The sequence below is a fragment of the Melospiza melodia genome, chromosome 3 (assembly GCF_035770615.1).
Source record: "Melospiza melodia melodia isolate bMelMel2 chromosome 3, bMelMel2.pri, whole genome shotgun sequence".
Lineage (NCBI taxonomy): Eukaryota > Metazoa > Chordata > Aves > Passeriformes > Passerellidae > Melospiza > Melospiza melodia.
The window spans coordinates 110,146,097-110,172,522 of NC_086196.1; the positions used below are offsets into that span (position 1 = coordinate 110,146,097).

At 40.2% G+C, this 26,426-nt stretch overlaps 1 protein-coding gene across 2 annotated transcripts in view; it reads right to left on the reverse strand.

The window, feature by feature from the left end:
• The window catches only part of TMEM63A (transmembrane protein 63A), a 30,751-nt gene extending 5,589 nt beyond the window's left edge, over nucleotides 1-25,162 (reverse strand). The window contains exons 1-21 of one of the 2 annotated variants that reach the window (XM_063152577.1): nucleotides 25,116-25,162; nucleotides 23,890-24,215; nucleotides 22,994-23,190; nucleotides 21,010-21,089; nucleotides 19,516-19,579; nucleotides 18,240-18,277; nucleotides 16,953-17,095; nucleotides 14,538-14,589; nucleotides 13,354-13,462; nucleotides 12,880-12,950; nucleotides 12,091-12,171; nucleotides 11,318-11,441; nucleotides 10,842-10,975; nucleotides 8,468-8,605; nucleotides 7,219-7,372; nucleotides 6,375-6,481; nucleotides 4,710-4,796; nucleotides 4,013-4,075; nucleotides 2,993-3,155; nucleotides 2,037-2,142; nucleotides 915-1,082 (exon numbers count right to left, since the gene is read on the reverse strand). In XM_063152577.1, coding sequence (XP_063008647.1) covers nucleotides 915-1,082; nucleotides 2,037-2,142; nucleotides 2,993-3,155; nucleotides 4,013-4,075; nucleotides 4,710-4,796; nucleotides 6,375-6,481; nucleotides 7,219-7,372; nucleotides 8,468-8,605; nucleotides 10,842-10,975; nucleotides 11,318-11,441; nucleotides 12,091-12,171; nucleotides 12,880-12,950; nucleotides 13,354-13,462; nucleotides 14,538-14,589; nucleotides 16,953-17,095; nucleotides 18,240-18,277; nucleotides 19,516-19,579; nucleotides 21,010-21,089; nucleotides 22,994-23,179 — 2,068 coding nt within the window. In that variant the 5' untranslated portion in view covers nucleotides 23,180-23,190; nucleotides 23,890-24,215; nucleotides 25,116-25,162. Of the gene's footprint in view, nucleotides 1-914; nucleotides 1,083-2,036; nucleotides 2,143-2,992; nucleotides 3,156-4,012; nucleotides 4,076-4,709; nucleotides 4,797-6,374; nucleotides 6,482-7,218; nucleotides 7,373-8,467; nucleotides 8,606-10,841; nucleotides 10,976-11,317; nucleotides 11,442-12,090; nucleotides 12,172-12,879; nucleotides 12,951-13,353; nucleotides 13,463-14,537; nucleotides 14,590-16,952; nucleotides 17,096-18,239; nucleotides 18,278-19,515; nucleotides 19,580-21,009; nucleotides 21,090-22,993; nucleotides 23,191-23,889; nucleotides 24,216-25,039 lie in introns of both variants that reach the window. The other variant, XM_063152576.1, reaches the window with a different exon arrangement.
• Nucleotides 25,163-26,426: the final 1,264 nt, after the last annotated feature.

Below are 26,426 nucleotides of genomic sequence, written 5' to 3' on the forward strand. Positions count from 1 at the left end.
TTTCTTGTAAAATATGATGGATGATGTAGAACACACAAGGACTAGCATTAGCCAACATTTTAGCATTTTTTCCTAAGAGATGGCTGTACAAGCTAGGCAAATTAAACTTATGCCCAGGCTGCACAAATGCAGGTAGTGAAGCCAGTGATCATCTCACTATAGAGCTAATTCTGAGTAGATTTTTGTTCTATGTAATGATTTTTACTGTCTGTCACTTCACAGCCCAACTGGCCAATTCCAGGTGTACCGATTTAAGGAATATGTGATCTTTTAAGGAATACTGATTTAAGGAATACAAGATCTCCTGTGAATGAAGGAACACAGAGCCTCATGCTAACAGTTTAATATATCAGCCATCTCCATCAAAGGCTCTTGTGCAAATCTTGTGTAGTTCAGTGCCTCAGAAAACCATCATGACTCCCCCTTTAGGGAAGGAAATAGAAAAGTCCACAAAGCCTTATGAGAGCCTTATGAGAGCTCCCATCTAATTCAGGGATGGTGGCAAGAGAGCTGGGAGCAGCTTCCAGGTGGAAACAGGTCATACTCACCTGTCACAGACATTTTCTGAAAAGATCCTCAGGATCTTTTCTCCTGAGAAGCTGGGAAGCTTCAGCTTCTCCATGTTTTGCTGCTTTGGAATGTGATTTGGAGAATTGTTTACCCACCATGTGAATTTTTTTTAGTTGATGACCAATGACAGCCAGCTGTGTCGAGGCTGTAAGCAGTCACAAGATTTTATTATTCATTCCTTTCTTTTCTAGCCTGATGGCTCCTTTCTTTAGTATAGTTTTAGTATATAATTTTCTTTTAATATAATATATATCATAAAATAATAAATCAGCCTTCTGAAACATGGAGTCAAGATTCTCATCTCTTCCCTCATCCTGGGGACCCTCAGACACCACCGCACTTACCCAGCCTCACAAATGAGTAAAAATAGAGCCAGAAAAGGCAGAGGATGGGAGCTGCCAGGGCCTGATTGACAGCTGCAAAGTGCATCTTCTTCTCCAGCTTGGCAGGGAGATAGGCATAGTAGAGGTTGTGACGGTCCACCATGTGCTTCAGGAGGATGTAGATCAAACCTGGCAGGGGAAACAGCAGAGCCAAGCAGAGGCTGTTGGAGGTTTGATAAAAAGCAGCAACTGTGAAGGGATCTGCACTAACCAAGTGAGTGGATCAGCCCAGACATGAGGGGGGTACAGCTGCAGGACAGCACCTGCTCCTAAAGCTTAGGAGCTGAGCTAGTTGTGTCTCCATCCCTCCCCTCTCCTCACACTTCTCTGTCTCTGTGGTGCCTCTTGTGCCCTCAGGGAGAGCCCAGAGCTCCTTCCAGGTGCTGCCACATGAGGCCAGGCCAGTAGGGAAGACTTCCCAGCTCCCCTTGCACTGTTGCTGGTAAGGAAGGCATGACAGTGGCTCAACATCTCCCTCTCAGCCCTCACCAGATTGATGACTGGATTTCAAGTCAGCTATTCCTTATCCAAACAAACAGCAACTGCTGTGGCAGCTATGAATTGCAGCAGCTCTGGGATGCAGTGGCACATTCAGATATTTACAACTGCACACAAAATGGAATGTAAGTAAATATCAATTACATTGTTACAGAAAAATTGGCCACATTCTCCCAATAATAAGGTTGTTGATTAAACCAGTTCTGAACAATATCTAATTTAGATAATTATCTTGTATCTAGCTCTGTAAAGTTTCGGATTAGAAAATGAAAGTACCAACTATATAAAATTATTTAGTACTACTTATGTCTGAACTAAACCCCTAACTACAAAAGCCAGTACACTCAAGTTTGAGAAATAAAATAAACATCTAATAGATATTAAATGTATTTTCAACTTCTAAAGGCAGTACAGGAGCTAAGTAATTCATCATCTTTTTCACTGTTCTTCCACAAGAAGGGAAGGAAACTGGATCCAAGTCCTAAGGATTATCAGCATTTGAATGGGAATAAGAACACAGAGCTGAGCCTTCCAAACTTCCCACATGCCCCATGTCACTCCCACAGTGCCCACTGGAAAACTCACCAAAAGGGACAATGATGGGACATGTGATGCTGTAGGCCATGATGACAGTGAACACACACAGCATCCAGGCATACATTGCTCCAAATTCATATTCAAATGCCTGTTGCTAGGAACAAAAACAAAACACCCAAAACTCTCAAGTCATCCATCAACGTGTCAGGAGTTAAGAATAGATTCCCTAAAGCAACAATTCACCTTATCTTATTCGTTCTGAGAGATCAGTTATTTCCCTAAGAGGCAGAAATTATATAATTAGAGGAAGTATTTTGTGTTTTTATTACCTGGACATACAGAAAAGATGTTGTTTCTTTCTTAGCCTTAAAGTAATTTCTCAGAGAATCTGCATCTACAAGAAGCAGCTCCTTAAAATCACAAGGCAGAAAATAATTGTGCCAGACTCAGAACCTTCATCTTACTGTGGTAGCTACATACAGGCTTAAGTTCCCATTGTAACACCTGGAATTTCAAGTTATAGGATGACACTTCACCTGGAAGTGAAATTCCACCTCTTAAAATGGAATATAGGCAAAAATATATATTTTGCTAGGTTCAGTTTAAAGCAAGTTGTACACACCTGATGGCTGACAGAAGAAACTAACTCTGGGCAGTTTTAAACAAAAAATCCCCCTGAAGTTCACACTATAAGATAAAATCAAAACTATTCTATAAAATCCAAATCATAAAACTCTGACTTAGAGCTATGAAGAGATTGATACCTGAAACTCAGAGCCTGGATTTTGATTTTTGACCATCTCTGACTGGAATAAATCCCTCCCTGCTATCTGTGCTGTGAATGAAGGGAATATGAACCTGCCGCGGACAAGCGAAACAAAGGCTAAAAAAAACAAAAAACAAGTCAGGAGATGATAGTTAATGGTATGAAGGATGGGTGCTGCCACTGTTTCTGACTAGGATCAGCCACTGAAATGCCTCCTGCTCAGGAGGGGCTCCAGTACCTGTTTGATGTTTTTCCTCTCTGCTGTGGACTTGGCCATGATCATGCGAATGGTGTAGAGGATGAGCCCCGGCAGGCGCAGCAGCTCCATCCCATTGCCCACGAAGGCTGAGGCAATCACATAGTTCACAAAGAAGGCTCCCTGGTCAGGCAGGAAAACACATCTGCCAGGAAACACACCAGACACTGGCTGGGAGGAAGGCAAGCAAACACTGGAGGTGTACAATGTATCCCTATTGCCTTTGGAAATCTCTTATGGTAAGGATAAGCACTATGTAGGTTAGGAAGTGGCCAGCAGAACTTGCGATAACTTTGTTGCTGTAAAACAACACTGCACAATGCACACTACACACTACAAATGCAGCCAGGGGAGGATGTGAGAGCCTGGCTGAGTTGCAGTTCAGATGAGGAATAATCTGCTCACAAAAAGATGCAGCAGCCTGATGGGTGGCTGAGAGCAGACAAGAGCATCATCTGATGTTTGCAACAGCAACCTGACACAAGAGGAGATAAGACTGCAATAGAATAATCATCTCTCCTAATTTAGTAACTCCTAATTGTCTTCCTGTTACCAATTTTGAAACTGCATTTGGAAATCTATATCCTAATAATTGCATTCTATTCTTTCCTCCAGGCACAGGAACTTAAAATAACCAATATCTGCAAATTTGCAATGTAATGTGTGTAAAAACATATATTTTTCAGAAAGAGAACTGCTGCAGATCTTTGGTCTCACTGTAATCCTTGAGAAGATCCCTTGTCAAAGATATACAACAATCCTCATCCAATTCCAATATCTTATCATCCTTTCTGTGAAGAAATTTTTTCTAATGTCCAATCTTATTGTCTCCTCCCCTTATTCAGAAGCTCAACATCATCCCAAAGTAGCAACCCTGAGCAAATTTTAATAAACACTAACCAAGGACATTAAACAGCAAAAAAAAAAAAAAAAAAATCTTAAGCCCTAAGTATTTCTTTACAAAGGAATAGCAAAGAGAGAAAATTATTTACTGATACTTACTCCAGCCTAACTGCAGAATCAGAGGATTCTCTGTCAAAGAGCCAGCGGAAAAAAAAATCCAGACTGAAAGAAAGAAGGTGAATGTAATTCAGTCTCCCACACCTCAGTTCTGTTTAAAAATGCTTCTCTTTTTAAGCAGCTTAAGTCAAGATAGTATAGAAAGAATTTAGTATAGCATAGAAAGAATTTAAGCAAGTAATCTAAACACTACTTCAGCTTTATCACAGTTAATGATAGCTAGAAATAAGAAAAAAGGTACAAAATTAAATAGAACAAAAATATCTGCCTCATAGTAAAGTTTTATTATTAATTTTTAGATAGGACAAATACATGTCATCCAGGGAAACAGACAAAAACTGTAAAGGTGGGAAAAAAAGGACAACTCCAACTGAAGTATAAGACACAGTCAGGAAATTTGGCTCTCAGCTATAATGGTGAGTATGGGAAATTTTAAATTAGCCATTGTTCTTACAAGGTCTTAAATCTCTTTATTAAAAGAAAAGCCAGGCTTTGGAAACTTTTAAGGGCTCTGAGGATCCCAGATGTAAGATGAATATTGAAACCTAATGTGTAATGATAACACACACACTGAAGGGAGTGGGGGTACATTGGCTATACCCCACAACTAGAAAAGAAAAGTAAAATATCTCATTATAAAAGTACTCAGCCATTATCTCATTAAACTATAATTCTTTACCTGGTCAGACCAAGGGAAGGCAGAATCAATACCATGAAGATCAAAAATATGTAGACTTTATGCATCATTATTCTGTTCTCTGCAGATCTATCAACATAAAAAGGCACTGAGTGAGAAGCTCACACAAAAAGCTGCCACATACGAAGGATCTTCCCTGGACAATGCCAGACTTGTCAGACTCCCAGCTTCCCCTACCATATCACATTGCTACCAGATAAAAACCAAACATCTCTGAGATATTCACCAATATGGACCAAGCAGAATTTCAGTACCTTCTTGGGCAACAAAAATCTTGCTGAACGTTAATCCAGGAAGATTTTTTTTGTATAAAAGTGTTGCAAGTGGTTTTTCTTTGTATAAAAACAAACAATGACTACAATGTACAAGCACAGCTGGTCTCTCACCCAAAGACACCTTGGAAAGAAACTGCTCTTCAAGTGCCATGCCAGGAGGGATTAAGCAGTTCAGAAAAAGGCACCACTGCCAAGAAACCAGACACTTAGACAAGCTCCCTGTCAGGTGTCACGTCTTGGGGAACAACATGACACTACAAATGCTATACCCCCACTACAGCAGCAGGAACATGGATCCAGTGACAGCCTGTTGCCAGAAGAGTGGAGCTCTGTGAACTCTTCAGACTCCTAGAGGGGGGATCTGATAGGGCTTTAAAACCACAGGGGTTTTATTATAGGAACACTTGGGCACTGTGAGAGCCATCAGTGTAACTGAAATCAGACCTGTGATCTCTAGTGACTTCAGAAAATTATTTTAACTGGTGGAGAAGGGCACAAAGTTCATGTGTGCAGCACAGCTACCAAAACAAAGATGAGGAAAAGCATACAATTGTGACAAATAAACAATAAACTCTAGAAATGGTGCCTTAGAAAAGCATTGTGGAAAAATTCAAAAGCAAAACCACCAGATTTACCTTAGAATATAAAAACAAACAATGATTACAAGCTTTATGGATAAAGACTGAGTGGAGTTGAGGTTGAAGTGCCATGCTTTTATCTGTGTGTAGGTAAACAGGACATCAATTCTGGTACTCCAAAGCAAGCTGTGCTGAGTTCTCCAAGTCAGCAGTTCATTATTGGGCTTGACATCTCTGGGTTGCTCCAGCTCAGAGTGAAAACCTTGCACCAACACATCTGCTGGGCCTTTGGCCCTAAATCTTTTCAGATCACCACTGATGTCCAACAGATCTGAGCTGTGAACCAGGACTTACATCCAGACAATTTTGTCATGCCAAACAACAAAAAGATGCATGCCCTTTTTATAAGTTGTCAGCCTGGAGGGGATCCAAGCCACATGGCCAATCTTCCCAGAGAGCAAGTTAATTATGGGATTTGAGGCACTTCCCATGCTCCTGTTGAAGCTACACCTCCTGAGGCTGCTCTTACAATATTTTTTTCTGATTAAACACAAAGAGGAGTGAGGTGGGGAGCAGGGGAAAGCATAAGCAAATCATGTGGTCATATTAGATTTGCTGTGCGGGTTACAAATTACCCAAACCCTGAAGTGTGGTTATAACACTAGAAAGAGACAAGAACAGGAAAGGTCTTGCTAGGAGAGCTCTGCAGATCTGAGAGCTCTGTGAAAGATCAGCATTTCATTTATCTCAGTAGGTCAGTTGATAAGGTAAAAACAGAGGGAAAAGTTGCTTACTTTGTCCAGTGAGACTCCAGCAAAGTTGAGTAATAGACAATTGTTGGTAACAAAGCTGAGAAGGACCAGAGCAAGAGTGTTGGGAAAAACTGACTGATGACAGGATTCTAGAGGGGGAGGAAATAAGAATTAGTATTAAAAACACTTTAATGCAGTCATGGTAGAACAGAGATGCTAATATTTCGCTTTTTGTAAATTATAACAGGATGAAGTGAAAAAAATTATATTCAGATAATCTTAAATGGAGTAATGAGTGCTTAGCACTGGCATGCAAGCCAAAAAACCCAAGAGAGATTTAGAATTAAATTCCATGAGAGTGCAGTCTCACAAGTAGTTTTTACGTAGCTTACACTAGCTTGGGGAAATATTTCAAAAGAACAGCTTGCAAGTTGCTTTACTGCAAGCAAACTAGGATCAGATATATATGTCATCTTGCTTTGAATCCTATAAGCAAAATTAAAAAAAAAAAATTACCTCAGTTAAAAATCTTATCACAAAAATCAAAATACAAGTTGGATTTGAAATTCCATTTTTTGCAAAGATTTTTGATTACAACATTTAAAATTATTTAAGTTTGGACTGCAAATTTTTACCACAAATACATAAACATATTATAAAACCTCAGATAAAAATTACTTCAGACTATTATCCAGGAACAAAAGAGGGCTAAACATCTGATTATGAACTTATGGTTTTAATCAGCAGCTACATAAAACAGTCCTGAGAATTTCAACTGAAGCTGTAAGGCAGGAATTTCAACTGAAGGTAAAACAATGAAACCCTATCAATTTACCAAAATTTTAGTCTGATTCACAGCTATATCCAAACATATGGCAATACTCACATTAAGGTAGTGAATAGGTTTAGTGACATTGAACTTGTCCATGGTTGAGATGATTATGGAAGGAGTGGTAAGAAAAAACAGCACAATAAAAAGAAGCAAATTAATGCAAGCCCATCTAAACCACCATTTAAATCCACGCACTGAAAGATTTTTCCTGGAGAAAGAAATAAAAATAAAAAGAGCATTAAAATAAGCAGCAAGCATTTGCTGTTAAAAAAAGATATATAATATCTGTCAAATAACAGGTGGCACTGCTTTTTCTAAACTGAGCTTTCAAAGTTATATAACAAAGCACCACACAAGTTCCAGTTGCTGTTAGAAATAAAGAGAACTGTGCAAATTCTCTTGAATGATACCATAAATTGTGCTTGCAGAAGAACATATCTAATATTTCATTACACAAACACAATATCTAATCTAGGTAAGGTTTGGGATGAAACACTTGCATTGTTCAGTAATACAGAAGTGCTAAAAAGAAATGGAACAAGAAGAGACAGAGGACACAGAATTTCTTCAGGAATACCTATCAGAGGCATAATCTACCAAAAAATTGTGGTTTGAAATAAAATTTCAAATTTGCAAACACTGCATCTCTTCTTGCCATATTAAAAGAGCAACTGTAGATTTTAAACAAGTAAAGTTCTTAAATGTTATTTGAGATGGTTGCCAAAAGGACTGGAATGATTTGAGCACCAGGCAAAGTCAAATATTCAGAACAAACAAAGCAGGGATACAGAGGTTCAGTGACATCCCTGATTATGACAAGTCTTCTTGGCACATCCCTGGGTCCCTCTTCTTCAAGGTGAAGGGAAGAAAAGGAAAAGAACAGGAAGAAGACAGAGCAGAGTTTACAGAATGGACCAAGTTACACTCATCACATGGCAACTCAAAAATAGATACATATTTTGAGAATACCCAGCACTAAAACCAAGTTGCTTCCCTCAGATCTTAACAGTAGATGTGCACTAGCCTCAAAAAAAAAGCAAATACTGAGGGACAGATATAAACAGGACTGGGTTTTTTTAAATTTTGGGGTGGAAAAACTCTAGTCCATTACCCCAGTAATGCCCACAGATCCCAAGGTCAATGAAGAACACCAGAAATGAAAATAAAGAGGCAGATCAGCCACATTCCAACACCACAAAGTTTTAGTTCAGGGTTAAAAAAACCCACACTCCTCCCTGTTTGTCCTGTGCCCATTCTAATTCTACATTCTCACCAACAAATGGATGTAAGAGAGGAATCTTACCAACAAATATTCTCAGGGTAAGGAGCATATGTAACCTCCCAGCTGGATACACACAGCTCCCTGCTGTAGGGTGATGGCTGGGGCTCTCCTTTACACTTAATGCTCTGACATTTGCAGGCATTGAAGTCCTTAAGGATGCTGTAAGGAAGAAGAGGAAGATTTTTCCTTTTTTTTACACCTGAAAATGCTAAATATGTAATGAGAAAGTCTGGGAATAGTGATAAAGGATTTTGGGGTTTTTTTATTTATTTTAATAACCTGTGATCAAAATAGAGCTTATACAACACTGTAATATATTATGCATTAATGACCATTATTTAAACAGTTGCTACCACAGGCCTGAGATCTGTTTTGTTAGAAATAAAAAGCAGTCTTGGTTTAAACTGTTTACTGCTTCTACCAACATGAACAACAGCAATGAGTCATATTAAAAAAAAAAAATTAAAAAATCAAAGCCTGAGAGCATTGGAAAAAAATAAAAGACAGACAGTTTCCTAAACACATCTTTACATAATACAGCTGTCTTCAAATCAAAGTAGACTAATGAAATGAGCCTGCAGACTAATCTTTTACACTAGTATCAAAACCAGCCAATTTTGCCTTGAGTACCAATTCTCAGAAGAATTTTTAGCATGCTAGTATCCTCACAATTTAAAATATTAGCCTCTTTCACCCACTTCTAAAATAATCACAGTGCTTAATTCTATCTTCCAATATTATGAGTTGACTGACACTCAAAATTTAAAGAAAAAATTTAAACATGCCCAGAATAAATGCTATCAAAGATCCCTCAAAGGACAGCAGTAGAAGGGTGAGGAACACATTCAGAAACTATTTTATTGCAGCAGCATGGAAACAATATATATATTATATTTAGATGGGGTGATTCCAAAATCTGTGAACATGCTTTTTTCTCAGTTGTGGTTTTAACATAGACAGAGAACCACACACAAGAACACCAAACTAACAAACACAACCCTCAACCCCCCAGACCTTTTCCTTACCAGAATTCAAGCAGTGATGTCAGATTGCCAGCATCTTGCAGCAGCAAGTATTTAAGACAGTTGATTATTCTTTGATAGTTTATTGTTAAAAATACATTCAGAGCAAGTTTTAGCCATCATTAAAAAGCTTCTACAACCACCTGAGCCCCCAGAACCTCACTTTTGGTGTCCTGTTTCTCTCATCCTATTTCAGGGCTCTGCAGAGCAGAGCATCCTAAGGGCACCAAGTAACTTTCTAATTTGATGGGAGCCTCAGCTTCACACATAATTTAATCTAATTTCCCAGAGAATGGAGTCCACCATATTAATTCCAAGCTAAACAAACAAAAATATTTTCAGGTCTTGATGGCTGAACTCAGAGATGCCTGCAGTGCAGCTCAGAACACTTGTTCAAGGAGGGACTAGCACATCAAAATTGTACACAACACATCAGTAGCTAGAGAAGGAACTTCAGTGCTTATTTCTTCTTTCATTTTCACATCTCCAAATGCTATTTCATTACAAATTTAATAGAGGAGGCAGATTTCATCACACAATCACTACTCAATGAAAGAATAGCAAGAAAAACTTTCTCTGATATACAAATCCTTGCAAGAAATTCTACATCCTGGACTTCCTTGAAAAACAGCCTCAAAAACTGCCTCTCTAACATGACTTGAAGGCCAAAAGAATGCAGGCAATTTAAACTACATAGGCTAAGAACAGAAAAAAGCATGATGTGTTATGTTGCAATACAAATATTATCCTGCTTTCCTTTACCCATTTTATGTTAGCAAAAGATGTTTACAAAATGCCAACAGAACACGGGAGGCTACACATATTTTTCTCTACAAATGACTGAATAAAAGCACAAAACAACTTCTGCTATTAGGTCTAAACATATATCTATAACAACAGGTAAGAGATTTACAGAATTTGTGTATCTCTCAGCTGTGGCCAGGTCCCTCACTGAGCCTACCCTGCTGAGATGATTTAACTGGCAGTGTAATTTGTACCCACTCTGATAATTTGGTAATTGGACCATTTGCACAGTAGGAAATGGAGTTGTCACTAACTCATATTCAAGAACCAATTAGTCTGGCCTCCTAAAAACCTACCCTGATGGACTGGATCCCACACAGAAGAGAAAGGCTCTTTAGCCCATTAAATGTCCCAAGCCTTTTAGTCCTTTAGGTAATTTCTTCATTCAAAGCATAGAGGCTAAAATACATTTATGGAAAAACTTACCAGAAAGCAAAGCAGAGCAAATCCACAGAATGGTGAAAAAGAAGAAAGGAAGAACCAACATAAGCAAACAAGGGACATAAACAAGAGATCATTTGTATTATTTTACTAAAAAGAGAGCAAACAAGACAATGGACAAAACTTACTAGGTTGCCATAGATTTCTCTTGAAATGTTACAAAGGCCATTCCCAGTGGGTTATTATGAACAGCTTGTTCCTCTTTTGAATACTCTTCCTCAAGTTCATTTCTAACTTTGGTATAATAATCTACAGCATCCTCCTGTGGGGAAATTGATGGCTGTTATATGCAATGTACCAGATGGCCAATATCCTCAATAACACACAGCTTAGACAAACCATGGCCACCCTTCCTCAGGCCACTCCCACAAATTACAAATCATGCCACAAGGCAAAGACAACAGCAAGATTTTCTTCTGCTTCAGTTTGTGCACTAAGATTACATTTCAAAATTTCAGGGAATTCCTTTTCTATGCAGTACAAGAACATGGCAGATAAGCTATGAATGAATAAAGAATTTTCTGTAGGTCAATGAAACAAACACTATTTTCTACTCCTCTAATAACCTACTTAGCTATAACTAGAGAAGAACAGAATCTCTTACCCTTTCACATCCTCTCATTTCACAGCAGCAGAATTGACCACATGGCTTAGGGTTGATTTGGACTCTCTTGCCATACTTCTGATGCAGGTGTTCATAGTAGATCAGGCTTTTTTCTGCCTGTTTTCTGCACAAAAAGAAATACATCCATAACATTTTGCAAGAGAACAGTATCAACATCAAGCTTAAAAAGATTATAATCCCTGAGAGGAAAAAATTGTGCCAAGGACTGATAGCAAATTAATTAGTCACCAAAGATATTTGCATGCACTTTATTTTGGTTACTTATAAAATTATTTGCAAGTTTGTATAATCATTATACAGCCTACATGTAGTGAAGTTCTAGGACTACTCACTACTTGTAGTGAGGGTCCAGGAAAAATAACAACCCAATTTTATTTTTGAGAGCCCAGAAGACAACACTTGTCTCTCCTGTGATCACCACCTCTGGCCAAAGAAGCAGGGTTAACAGTTATTAATTCAATAGTTCAGTTTTTCATTTTGCCTGTCTATAAATAACTAAGTACATACATACATAAATAATCAGCAAGTCAAAACTTAATTTAGGCAACACACAACCTATCACACAAACAAGAGATGGGCTAAGCCCCATAAACCCCTTTAAAACACAGCTGAATCTAACTGAAGTCCAGAACTTGAAGAGCAGAATCCACCTTTAGGATACACCAGGTCAGTACTGCTGGTGCATGTTGATTAAGCCTAGCAAAACATTCAAAGAATTATGCTAAATTTGTGTAGGTTACAAAAACAAGTACCTTTTTTTGAACAGGTTGATAAGCCTGGCTACATCATAACACAGCTGGACCTCCAGCACAGTGCAGGTTGGGTAGGCATCCCTGAAAGGAAGCAGCACATGAGAACCATGAGAACCCTAAGAACAGAAAGTAGAGTGAAGAAACTGTTTCAAGAGCAGCACTGGTATCTAACTGACAACTCATCACTCATTTCATTTCTGAATGAGGTATCAGAGAGCACAGACTTCCACAGACAGCCATTGGAAGTCACTCAATATGAGATGCACAGCTTTATTCCAAGTAAAAGTTGTGTGGGGGCATGACTGGAAAGTGTGGATACACAGACACTTGCTTAAATTCTGATTTAAATATCAGTTAACTATTGATTGAAATATAATCTTTTCTGAATTTTAAACAGTGCAAAATTTTAAAAAATTATCTGCTTGGGCAGGGAAAACTATCAGGACAATTTTACATCTCCCATTCCTAAACAAAGATGGAAAGAAACTTTTTACAAGGGCATGTAGTGACAGCATAAGGGAGAATGAATTCAAACAAAAAGAAAATAGGTTTAGATTAGATATTAGGAGGAACTTCACTGTGAGAGCAGTGAGGCCCTGGAACAGAGAAGTTGTGGATGCCCCATACCTGGAAGTGTTCAGAGTCATGTTGGATGGGGTTCTGAGCAACCTGGTCTAGTGGAAGGTGTCCCTATCCATGGCAGGGAATTGGAACTTGATGATTTTTAAGGTCCCTTCCAAGCCAAACCATTCCATGACTCCAATGTTATCACTCAAGTGTGGGACTTACCTGAAATGGTTTTGCACGATCTCTTCACTGGCATTTTTTGGAAGACCAGTTATGAACAAAGTGCACTTAACCTGGGAGAGAAAATGTAATTACATTTTTATATACAATCAAAATTACATTTTGATAAAACACATTACAAAAGAGAAAACAAGAATATAAAGAAGGCCAAGACACAGCACAGTTAGCTGTGCAGTAGAGCAGGAAAAAAGGTAGGTAATTCTGATTTTGGTGGGAGCTCATCTATTTAAGACAGCACCTTCTACACTGGTAATAAGTTACAGCAAAATTTCACAAATCCCTCCCCAACCCCCTTCTCTCCATTTGTTTTCACAATTCACTCAGTAGAGCATTGCTTTCAGTCAATTTCTTCACTGTTATGTCACATTCTAGCATGCAGGAGGCACCTTAGCAATTTTCTTTTTTAGCATTATCCATTGGCAAATACACTTTTTTCACTCCAATACAAACACTTACTATGTTTTCTTCTTTATATGTGACATACTTCATGTGATGTCTCATGAAGACAACAGTCAGAATCAGGTAAACAACAGCAAAAACTGTGTGCAGCCAAAGCAGATTATTGCTGTCAGACAAAACAGAAAGAACCAATTGTCCAGCTGATACAAGCAGCCATCAGAATGACAATGAGATCAAAACCTCCCACTGAACACAAAATAAGGAAAAAAGCTGGTAGTCAGTCACACCAATGCAGATGCCTTGGACAGCCAACAGGATTATTTGCTTCTCATAAAATTCTATGGGGCATGGAGGTAAAAAGAAAACAGATGCTCTATGACATGGACATATTTAGGCAGCGTTTGGCTTTTACTTTCTCATTCAGATGACATATGTGACATATGATGCTATTTGCCAAAATGTTTGTTATTTACTTTATTATTTACTGTGCTGAGTGGATAATTAAACTCTCCTTGAACACAATCCTTACTCAAATTGAAAACAGCCTCATACAAGGAGGAAATTCTGCTCTTCTGATAACTCCTTCTTCAAAGCTTGCAGAAGTTCTGTTCTGTGAACAGCTCTTCAGTTTTGTGAAGAGCATTAATAATTGCAATTAAACTAAAATACAGGAACTATTTTACAGATTAAAAAAATCCCCATTAGTTACTTGGTTTCATAACATGGTTAAACAAAACAGAAATTCTACTGGCCATAGTACCAGGGATGGATGTGGCTTGATCAAGAGTAAATCAGAAGATTTGTGCAGCTTTGTACTTCAACTATTTCACAGACTTTTTAAAACACATTGAAGTAATTTTAATTGTAATCTCAGATGGGAGAGATATGCACACACATAAATCTAATGTAAGGGAATTTAAATCATCCCAGCTGCAGATTCCTTCTGAAGCATAGTTTCCTTTAATGGGGAAACTTCTGAAAAGAATATCCCTGGGTGTGCAGTCATTAGCCAAGAGAAACACATGGTGTAAGAAGTGAGAGCTGACAGACCAGAAGCCCACTCTCAGGATTTCTTATCAGCACTGCAAGTGCACAGCCTGAAGCAGAACATATCCCAGTTTCAGCTGACAGACAGGGATTAAGTTATTCCAACCCCATGAGCCATGCTGCAATATCAATTCTTGTGTTTAGAGACCATGGAGGAAACAGACATCAACATAGGGGGACTCTGCAAGACTCACCTGGTTTGTAAATTTACTATAGTTGTTCTTCCAAAACTATAGGGATCTTTATCTAAGAAGAACAAAAACAAGTAGGAAAATTAATTGGTACAACACTTATTGTCAGAAAGTCATCTTTTATTCTATTTTTTAAAGAAGTTGATATATTTCTTTTTAATGCTGAGCAAGTTCATTGATAAAATAATTTAGAATCATAATCAATGCTGGTTTACTCTGTCCTGTGCTTTAAAGTTGGAAAAGACACCCCTAGATTATACCACATTCAAGTTCAAGAAAAACAGTAGAGTGTTTTGAAAATCTATACATTAGATCTTTGAAGCAGTTCTCTTTCTGCCTCCAATCTCCCTTCATGTCCATTAACAATACTGCTTAGTGATTGAACACATTTCCTTCACGTTTTTCTTTCATCTTAACTGATTTCTTATCTCAGGCTTTTAAGGTGCATTAATTCAGTGTTGACAAAACAGTGCTGACAACCTTGGTAAGGTCAAAAATGAGTTTATATGACATTTTTTTAATAGACTGCCAAGCATTAAAAAATTATAATGCAAGTGAGGGAAAACTGAGCAAATGATCACAAAGGAAAAGGAATTTAGTGTATCTAGAAAGCCAAACAATCCTTCCAGCCCAGACTGTTAAACCACATTGCAAGTTAAGTCATCATAACTGAAAATGCACAAATCAGCTTACAGTGGAAGAGGAGGAAGAAGGGGAGAGATACTAAAGTTTGGTTCCTGCTGTATTTCCTAGACTCACAAAGGTTAATGCAGAAAAACAGAAGCTATATTGCCCTGCTTTAATAAAAACTCATTTTAATATAACAAAAGAATTGCCAAGAAAGAGCTCATAAAAGGGAGGTCAGAGATGGAAGTGCCAAAGGTAAACAATACAAAAAGGAAAAGCTACAATGTGTCCTATTACAGACAAGAGCTGTGTCACAAGGCTCTTAAAAACCATGAACAACACTTGAAACATGATCTTGAGGAGACTGATACAAGGCCAGGTGTGAATTGGGATTCTAAGGGCTCATAATCAAAAATAGAAGAATGTATGAACAGGGCTTAACAGAGATCTCACTGAAAGAACTCAGGTTTTCCACCAGCAAACTGAATGGCAGACTAGAGGACATTGGAGGTGCCTCACTGGAAGACAAAATGAGGACTAGACTGCAAGAAATATGAAATGAAATTTATCTAGTCAGCATTGACAAAGTCTCTGCAAGATTTGTCCAATTTTGAGACAAAAAGCAAGGCGTAAAGAAACAATGGCAGACAGTGTAGCTAGATTAAAACAAAAGTTCAAGGCACGGCTGACAATTTTATGATCAGCCAAATGGAAAACATTTCTCATTAGAGACCAAATTAACTGGTTTGTTTAAGAGAAAGAGGAAAAAGCAGATAAAAAAATGTTTATCACTCTCAAGCAGCTACAAGGATTTTGTAAAGAGGAAAAGAATATTCTATTATCTCCAGTGACAGAGGAAAAAAATTATTTTAAATTAATTGAAACAAAAGAGGTTCAGACTGGATACTAGAAAAAGATTTCTCAGCTGTGAAGATGTTTTCCATTGACTATCACCACCAATAAAAACCATAATGATCAACCCCAGTTAAGAGGGCATGGGTAAAGTTAATCCTGGCTTGAGACTTTTTAAGTCTTGTCATCCAAGTCTTATCTGCAATCTTGTTTCTGACAACTGTTGAAAGAGCCCCCTACAACCACACAAATTCCACATCAGACTGAGGGGGTGTGCTGGGCTTGTGTGGCCAGGTTTAGGGAACAGGGGGTTACAGGGGTGGATTCTCTGAGAAGCTGCCAGAAGCTTCCCCAATGTCCAGAAGAGCCAATTCCAGCCAGCTCCAGGACAGACCCACTGCTGGCTGAGGCCAAGCCAACTAGGAATGATAGTAACACCTCCATGATAGCATGAAAAATGTTCCTGTACAGATCTAACTGCAGGCAGAGAAGAGCAGAGTGAGAATGTGTGAGAGGAACAACTCTGCAGACACCAAAGTCAGTGCAGAAGGAAGGACAGGAGGTGCTTCAGGCACCAGAGCTTTGGTTTCCCTGGTGAAGAACCATGGAGATGCAGAGATCCACCTGCAGCCCATGGAGAAGACCCACACTGCAGAGACCTCTGGACCCATGGAGAGAGGAATCCATGTGGAGCAGCTTTCCTGGTGGGACTTGTGACCCTGTGGAGGACTCACACTGTGAAGGACTGCACCCTGTAGAAGAGTGACTTATGATGCAGCAGTTTGTGAAGATGGCATCCAGCCAGAGTCAACCCACTAGAGTGGTTAAAACACCACCTTATAAACTTAACCAAAAAAAAAAAAAAAAAAATCCTAAAGAGTTTTTGCTATTATATAAAATTAAGAACTGTTCTAAGAACACAAAAGAATAAATCCTTACCAAGCAGATCACCTGAGAGGTTGACAGGCAGTATCACACACACAGACAAAATGCTGATGGCAATCAGCAGGCAGATGATGTGGCGCTGGAAGGCGAGGTAATGGATGGCATCTTCCCCACACCTCTCGTGAATCTCATCATCACTGCAGCAGCCAGAAAAACACATGGTCAGATTAAGTAATCTTCTTGGGAGTGGTTTATGAACACACATTAAATCCTGAGCCTACTCATTGACATCCCCATTCCCATCAATCCCTACTGGCTTTCAAAATGGCTGTGTTCTTTCACGTGGAAATTCAGGTTCCAAAAGTGTGTTTTCCTTGTGCAATGCCACTACACAAAACTTAACACTAGGGAATTTAAAATTGAAACAGTAATCTGAAAAGCAAATATGAATCCAAATTCTTTTGGACTAGAAGAAGACAAAGTCTTTTGCTGTGACTTCCTGCTTCATGCCAGTCACAAGCCTAGCTCTCCAAATTTAAGATCAGTGACAGTATCCAGTCATCTCCATAAAGGCCCCATGGGAGGCAAATTACAACAGAACCACTTCACTCTTATGATACCCAGCTAACAGGAGATAGAAAAGGCTTTGGAATGAACTCTCACCATCTCTCCACTGCCAGCAGATTAGATCATAAGAATAGGAGAACTTAGAAAAGGAAGGAACTGAACTAGCAAAAATGGTGGCTTAACCCCCACCCCTTTCATATTTCAATATATCCAAACTAGAAATTGATTTTTAAAGTCATGATCTACTAAGCCCCAAGAGACATAAAGAACACGCATCACATGTCTAACATTCAGTTTCTGGGAAACACTGGGATGGACTTTCCCTGGTTAGCCAGTTCCAGCCCCAACCAAGCCACCAGTTCTCCACAGAAACCCCTGCAGGGAAATCCCACTGCCTGCCTGGGGCCCTGCTGGCTTCAAACAGGGGAACACCCACGAGGTACTCTTTGAAGAGTAAAATCCTAGAGTGTAATTATTAGCTCTGAATCCATATAAATGCTGTATATTCACTCAGATTCACACACTGTCCCAAGACCGGGAAGTCACTGGGCTTCTAGCAGGACAACTGCATCCTGAAAAAGCATTCCCATAATTTGACCTTGCTTTCACTTCCTTTTTTCAACCAACCAGAGGCACCTGTATCAGTGCTTGTATTAAAACTCTATCTACTCAAATGGGAAAATAACCCCCAACATTTTGGAATGGAAACCACCTTTCTAAATTAAAAAAGATCAAAGCAAACCACAGCTCACTATTTCTGTTTCACATACTTACTGCATCCGAAAAGCAGCTGTAATCCAAGAACAAAACCCCTATAAATAAAATAAAATTTGAAAAAATAAGTTTTTAGGAGCTGACATACAAAAAATAGAGTCTAATCCATCCAATTAAGATAAGTCTTTCTATTAAGACAATATCTTAGCTAAAAAGCTGGTAGCTTGTTGCTCTGAAATACAAGGGACTAATACAAGTTAATTAGTTAAATGCTTGTTAAAAACACTGCTGTGATTACATTAAAAGAAAGGCTTCTCATATAGGTTTACAAATCCCCCAATGAAACTGGATAGCAGAATTCACATCTCACTGAGCATCCCACAATGATTCAAGAAAACCCCTTCTCTCTCAAAAGGGCTCCTCTTTCAAGTGAACATTGTTCAACTAAATAGACACATGTTACTCCACAGCTAAAGTTGCTTTATGGTTTAAAAAGATGGAGTAAAGTACACAAATAGCAGAGCAATCCTGATCAACCACTAGTATGCTTTTGATGCTCACACAAATAATTAATTGCAAGGCTAGATATTAAGTTGATGCATGTACATATAAAATGTTGAAAACTTAAGATGCCACCACTGGACAACTGTTGCATGGCTCATTCTGAAGTTGCAATACAAAATTATAGGGGTGTACCAATTCAACAACTTCAGAAAAACCATGGAGGCAGCCAGTTATTGGCCAAAATATTACCCTCCACTTCAAACCATTTTGATTATTGAGAGTGCATAACATTATTATTACCTCACACTTGCATCCCGTTTTCTCAACACTGTGAGGAAAACAATGTACTGTGAAGAGCAACTAGGTATTATTTGCAATGTGAACTCAATGTAACTTTTTGAACTGTCATCCCAGTACAAAATATCTGCTAGTCTTTTTTTTACTCTCCCCTCCCCCTTTGAAACACTAACATATAGTCCCTCTCTAAATTAAAAAAAAAAAAAACCAAACCAAAAAACCAAAAAAAAAAAAAACCACCAAAAAAACCCCCAAACCAAACCAAACCAAAAAAAAACCAAAACCAAAAAAAGCCCAACAAAATAACAAATCAGACTTAGAAACAATGACACAAGATACTGGTTTTATGATATGGTAATAGTTGGTCAGGAAACAGAGATTATGCATGGTTCTGTAAAAACACAGTTAAAAATGCATTATTAATTATTGCAGAGAGATGAACTTCCAGTTTAATGATGGTTCATTGAACTGGATGGAATGGCAAATTCCAGCAGATTCCATTCAGAAAGCATTATCAGAACTTTAGAATATTTACCTTATCATATTCAAGATCTTCAGGTACTGATGATGATGTTGACAGCCGGTTGTATCTTGATTCACTAAAACACAAGAAATGATGCATTTAAGTAGCTTTAACAACAAATGGTGGAGTTTTACAGAATTATTTCAACTTTAACAATTCTGAATGTAGTACAAACACACTCTTTCACTTGTGAAAGCTGTGGTTTTCACCCTGTAGCACATGGCTGATTATAGAACTTGTGTGTGTCTCCTGCTGAACAGAGAGGACACTCAAGCTCCTGACATGAGAGCACAACTGAGCTTGAAAGAAAATAACATTTTATGAGGATATTAAAGCCACAGTGATGTCACAGAATGCAACACAGGTTTGGGAACCTAGCCAGGATCAGATTTGCAAACTGGCTTCATGTGTGGATATTCCTCGCTAGAAGAAATTACTTCTTTTCCCTCCATTTTTCTTCCTTTATGGTACAGCCATTACTCACAATTTCTCTTCACAACGAAATCCCTGCAAAGCCACCTCCTCACACAAACAGTCCCGTAGTAAGGCTAGAAACATTTAGAAACTCTGTAGCCCTCAAAAGTAGCAGAGTGCCTGTTTTCAGTTTGTTGCTAAAAAGAAATGTTGCAATGGTAATTACAGGAGGACACCTGTCAGATTCCTGGGTGTCTGTAATTTTGGCCGGCAGACTCAGCTCACAGTCCAGCAGGACAAAAACAGAGGCTCCTGGGTGTCTGACTGCTCCAGCCTGTTGGTCCCAAGCCTCCACAGCACCTTCATGACAGCTGCCTCAGCCAGCTGGATTAAAGCCTGCTCAGTTATTGCTCATTCTATTTTACATCATCTACCTTTCACAACTGTCCATAGATTACACCTAAAACCAGGGCTTGAGCTCTTTCCAGTAGCTCAGTTGTGAATTTACCACAATTTGATTGCACCAGGAAGAGGCTTGCTGTTAAAGTTTCCCCACTTCACACACAGTTTGAATTTTAAACATCCAAACATATCATCCTACATTAAAAAAAAATCAAATGCTCATTTGAAATATTACTACAAATCAGTGAAGAATTTCAGAAACCTGCAAAAGTCAGTTTTTCTTTTTGAACCCTTAGGAGATTTTGTGGCTGTGCAAGGAGCTCTGGAAATACACTGGGCTTGAGCCAAGATAAACAGAATGGTTCATATCCCTCTGTATAGAAGCACACTGCAAACATCAATGTGCAGCATGTCAGCAGACAAGCAGCCTCTTTCCTTCTCTCCACTTCCTTAACTCAGCTGTAGGATGAAATTCATGGCAATGGAAACACAGAATTATGGCTGAAACCACGGACAGTAACTCTGAGGGGGATGAATTCACACAAAGCAGTGTGAGGGCATTTTTAACAAACAGTGCAGGTGATTACAAGCATATTTAATTGATATAAATGAACCTAATATAAGCCACACTTACTGTACTTTCCTCCCCAAATGATTCAACAAGTCAGTCTGATTACATATCTCATTTACCTTTCAACTTCTGACACCAGAGCAACACGACCATAGTCCCAGAATCTCTTTCTTATTATGGAAAACAGTAATATTAAAATCTAGAAAATAAAAAAGGAGATATTAAAATTTTTCTTTTTCCCATTTCAAAATAATCATTCTTAGGTGTGTAAGAACTGACCAAAAATGCAGTCCTAGCTCCTAAATCAATTATAATTTATCAATCAATTATCATTTATATATCAATCAATTATCAACCAACTCAGTGGTGGCCATGCTACAGAGCAACCTATCTCTGATCTCTGCAATGTATTTTTATCTGTCCCCTATATTTTCCCTTTTTGAAAGAGGCAGCGAAAACAAGAAAAAAGCTCCATCACTGAGTATTTCATAGCTTCATTTTTTTTTTTAATAAGTTCCTCTACAAAAAGCAATGAAGTGACAGGGCCTGTTTTCTATGCATATGTAGCACACACCCTCACTTTCTGGTTCCTCCTGCATGCCATGGAATTCCTTATTCTGAACAACCTGTTTGGCTGGAAAGTGGTGAGAGTGATATAATTTACTGGGATCAAATACTGGCCGGATTATCTCTGTGTCAAGATTACACAGCTCCATTTCCACATTTCACAATTAATATAACCTTCTTATGAAAGCCTTCCTCCTAACAGGGAGGATTAATTTAGGTTTTCCTCCTTCACCTGGTCATTAAACTTGGTGCAAGCAGGAGAGTTCTCCAGATTCTTCACAACTCTGGTTGAAATTGGCTGTAGTATTCTACAGTTATTAGGCAGGACTGCCAGATAAAAATGGGAAGAGAATGAAATATATAAACCTCACTTCCTTTGGAAACCAGCCTAGAAATAACACATCAGAAACCCATCAACTGACAGTTACTAAAAGGATATGCAGTAAAAATGTCATGAAAATAAGAATACAGGAGCTGATAGATAATTTTCAGTACTTGATACTTGAAGAAAAGAGGAGTCTTCTGCACTGCACCCAACTCTCTACCTAACCCTGCTTGAGTGTAGAGTTCAACAGCAAGGAACTCAAAAGTAGACTCAGTGCCTTAAAACTGAGCCACAGCTTTAAAAAAAAAAAAAAAAGGCAAACATTTCAAGTGAATCTTATTAAATGCTGTGCCACTGGTGACACAGAGCTGTAAATACTGTACATCCTCAGAAAATGGATTTATGGCAGCATACACCAAATCAACAGCAAAAATGTCACTAAATAACTTTGAGGAATATCCTCTACATTCCTGTAAAAGAGCCAGCTCAGAGCACAGCTACTTTACAGTTTCTTTACAGGAGATTTCTAGAACTCAAAAACTGCTATCCTTTTTGTCTATTTTATTACCACAGACCCTCTTCTCAGGTTAATTTGCAGGTCTGCAGCCCTTTTCCTGGTGGCTGAAGACCACCTAGAGACCAAGCTTACAAAAATAACCACAAGTTTTAGTGCAGTTTCAGGCCTGTCCTGGAGCCCTCAGATATCAACTAATCATATTCCACTTCTTCTCAGGACTGAACTGGTCAGTACATTATTTCATCTACAGCTTCAGAAAATCTAATTTTAAAAAGCTGGTTTTTCAAAAGGCAATCCAGTGTGGAAAAACTTCACAACGGAGTTAGTAATGGTGTTCCCTTCCTGAAAATGTACTCAGTACTTAAACCCAAATGTTCTTGCAGTTAAGATAAAACATGAAAAATTGAGCTGCAAGCACAAAATTCACTGCCCCCACAAACAGATGCTGTAAAACTGCACTCTCCCTACATCTACACATCCAACATTCAGTGGTACCACCATCCCATCTGTATGCAAGCGTTTATCAACACTTGAAAAGCACTTTGATGTTCCCAGGATGGCCTCAACTCATTTCTTATTCTGAACATTCTCAGAAACCAAATTCCAACCCAATAAATAAGGGAATTCAGAGAACAATCTCAATTTAAGAAGGTCAGAAATACTTTCAGTAAAAGAAATAGAAAACTGGGCTTACAAAAAAGAAGGTTACATCAAGCAGCAGGACAGTTGGGATTCCACCAAATGTTACTCCCTGGAGCACTGTGCTGCCCTGGGCAGTGCTGTAGCAGTAAGTCTCATTTGTTCTGTTGAAAGGATCACTCCTGTTCCCAAAGATGCCTAGATGAGAATGTCCAAAACCCAGAAAATAGAAAGGGTTCATTTTTTCTATCCCTTTAAAAGACAAAAAAAAAAAAAAAAGAAACAGTGAAACAAACTTGTGAAAAGCCTGGTTGGTACTTGAGAGATATACTAATATTATAAGCATAAAAAGTGGAGGAAGATGCAACCACAAAACTGCTTTGGGAAAGAAGGTGCCTTTGGCAATCTCTTCCTTTCACATGTGAAATGTTTTGCAATAACTGGCAGGTTCAGCTACCAGCAGTGCTTAGACAAGAATTCCAGACATCTAGGGAACTACATTCTCTGCAGAGATCTGAGAAAATCTGCAGAAGATCCCTCTCAAAAAAAACCTTCCCTGTCATTTAATCCATAACATCTAACTGCATATTCCATCCAGCCTGGAGTGTGATTCTAGGAATCACACAGGGTATTACATATTCCAATAACAGCAGTTTGAAAGTTTTGCTCCTAGTTGATGAGCAAGTGTGAATGCACCAGCTTGTGAACTTTGTATTTAAATGTCAAAGCCTTGAGATCATTAACAAATTCTAACCACTAATTCCACAGAAAAGAGCCACTACACAAATACACATCTTTCTTTCTGTTCTTGGAATATTGGGTGATTTTCCTTTTTCAAAATAATTCAACTGAAAGGCCAGCACAGCTGGCCAGTTATTGCATGTCACAAACAAGGAGGAACAAAGAGTATTTCTCAGAGAACAGACATCTGCCTCATTTTAGTCAACTGACCTGATCAGATACCGTAGTACCATACAAGAATGCACGAGATTTGTCTATTGATACAAAGTTCTTTTTATCAGTGCAGGCAATTGCTCGTTTATTTTGGGGCTTTCCACTGCAAACATTTCCTTTCTTGGATCTTATTTACTTGCTGATTCCCAAGTATTGCTTCATGCAGAACACACTTCTGACTGATAAATTCACAGAAAAACCACTCCCCGAAAAAACTCAATCCTTCAAAAGCAAATATTCTAGGTCATCATCACACAGGTCCAGGGACTTTACTTTCGGGATGTTTCGCCTCTAACAGGAATGGACGTGTCTCTGACGAGATGCTGAAAACGAAACAAACAACAAAAAATACAAATAACTAAATATTCTCGTTTTAAACAGCGGGAAAACAGCATGGAGAGCGCTCCTCCCAAAGCCGCATTTGCTAAGTGTTGGGCAGCGCCACGCGGTGAGGAAGAAACTTTGTCTCAGCTGATGTGTTTCATCACAGGGAAGGGGAAAAAAATAAAAAAGAGAGAAAGAAAAAAACCCCAACAACGCCCATAAAAGTTGTGCCATGACTCTATGCTTGCTTTCTACGGACTGAAATTTAGCGCTGCCGGAAAAGAAAGCGTTTTTGAGGAGCCTTGGGGAATCTTCAGCACAAGCCTGCACGCTAAACTCCAAGCAACACGCTGGAGTTTATCAGACACCGCTTCCAACCCTCGAAAGCTGCTCTTTTTAAACAAGCCGGCCGCTAGGCAGATAAAGGGCACGGGAAGAGCTCCCACGGGTGGGGCTGCGCCGCAGGAGCACCGGGCGGGCTCCGGGAACAGAACCGGGTCCGTGTGGGGCTGGGAGCCCCCGGCGCTCCCGGCTCCGGCGGGGACGCGGAGCCGCGGCTCTTCCTCAGGAGCACATTGGGAAGCGCCGGGCTCGCCCCTGGAGGAGGGAGCGAGTCCCTCTGCTCCAGAATGGGGAGTACCCTACTAAGCCAGAGTAGGGTACTCTGAGCCAGAGGGGGCTCAGCGCCATGCCGAGAGGGTTCGCCGCTCCCGGCGCTGCCCGCCCCCGACCCCGCTGAGGAAGGGGGTGTCCCGCTAAGGGGGGGCCGCGCTCACCTCGCCCACTCCCCTCCCCGCACAGCGCCGCTCCCGCCCTCCCTTACCTGCGCCGGGGCGGCCTCTCCTGCCCCCACCCTTCCCTTCTCTGCCTTTCCCTTCCCTGCCCTCCCACCCCGTCACCTCACGGGCGGTCCCGAGATCCCCGGCCGGCCCCGGAGTTACGAGGGCCGGCAACAAGTCCCGGCGTCTGCGCATGCGCGCGCGGCCCGCTGTCAGCACTCCCCCCACAGGCCTCTCCGGCCGGGACAGTGCCACCCTCCCTGGGACGGTGCCACCCTCCCTGGGACGGTGCCACCCTTGCCGGGACAGTGCCACCCTCCCTGGGACGGTGCCACCCCCGCCGGGACAGGGCCACCCCCGCCGGGACAGTGCCACCCTTGCCGGGACAGTGCCACCCTCCCTGGGACGGTGCCACCCTCCCTGGGACAGTGCCACCCTTGCCGGGACAGGGCCACCCCCGCCGGGACAGTGCCGCCCCCTCGCCTCCCTGAGGGAGCGGACCCTCAGCTAGCCGAGGGAACGCTGCCGCTATTATTGTCCAGCCTGAAGAGAAGGCTCCGGAGAGGCCTTCTAGCGCCCACCGGTGTCTAAAAGCAGAAGCGAACAGAGCGTTTTATAGCACGGGGAAAAAAATAAAAACCAAGAAATGTGAGATAGGATTTCCAGAGAGACTTCATCATTTCAGGTCTGGTGAAGTGGGCAAGCACGCAGGTGGAAGTGGAGCAGGTCATACACTGAGATAATAGAATCATGGAATGGAGTGGTTTGGGAGGGATCTGAAATATCATCAACATCGTCAATTTCCAACCATTATCATCCATTTCCAACCCCCCACACTGGGCAGGGACACCTTACACCAGACCAGGCTGCTCAGAGCTCCATCCAACCTGGTCTTGAGCACTTCCAGGGATGGGACATCCACAGCTCCTCTGGGCAACCTCTTCACCCTCAGAGTGAAGAATTTTTTTCCTGTTACCTAACCTAAACCTACCCTCTTTCATTTGAACCCATTCCCCCCTGTCCTATCACAACATGCCCTTGTAGAAGTCCCTCTATGCCCATGTAGAAATTCCCTCTCCAGCTTTGCTGTAGCCCCCTGCAGGTACTTGAAGGTGCTCTAAACTCTCCCAGGAGCTTTTCTGCAAGCTGGACAATCCCAGCCCTCTCAGCCTGTCTTTGTAGGAGAGGTGCTCCAACCCTTTGAGCATCTTCATGGTCTCCTCTGGACTCACTCTCACATCTTTTTTGTGCTGGGGGCCCCAGAGCCAGACTCAGCATTCAGGGTGGGGTCTCACAAGGGTAGAGTAGGAGGGAGACACCCTCACTGACCTGCTGGCCAAACCTCTTTAGACAGGTAGCTCTGAAATAAATTAACAAATTAATGGTAGTAGCATGAACATTCCGAAATATGCATAGCCCCTTGTCTCCACA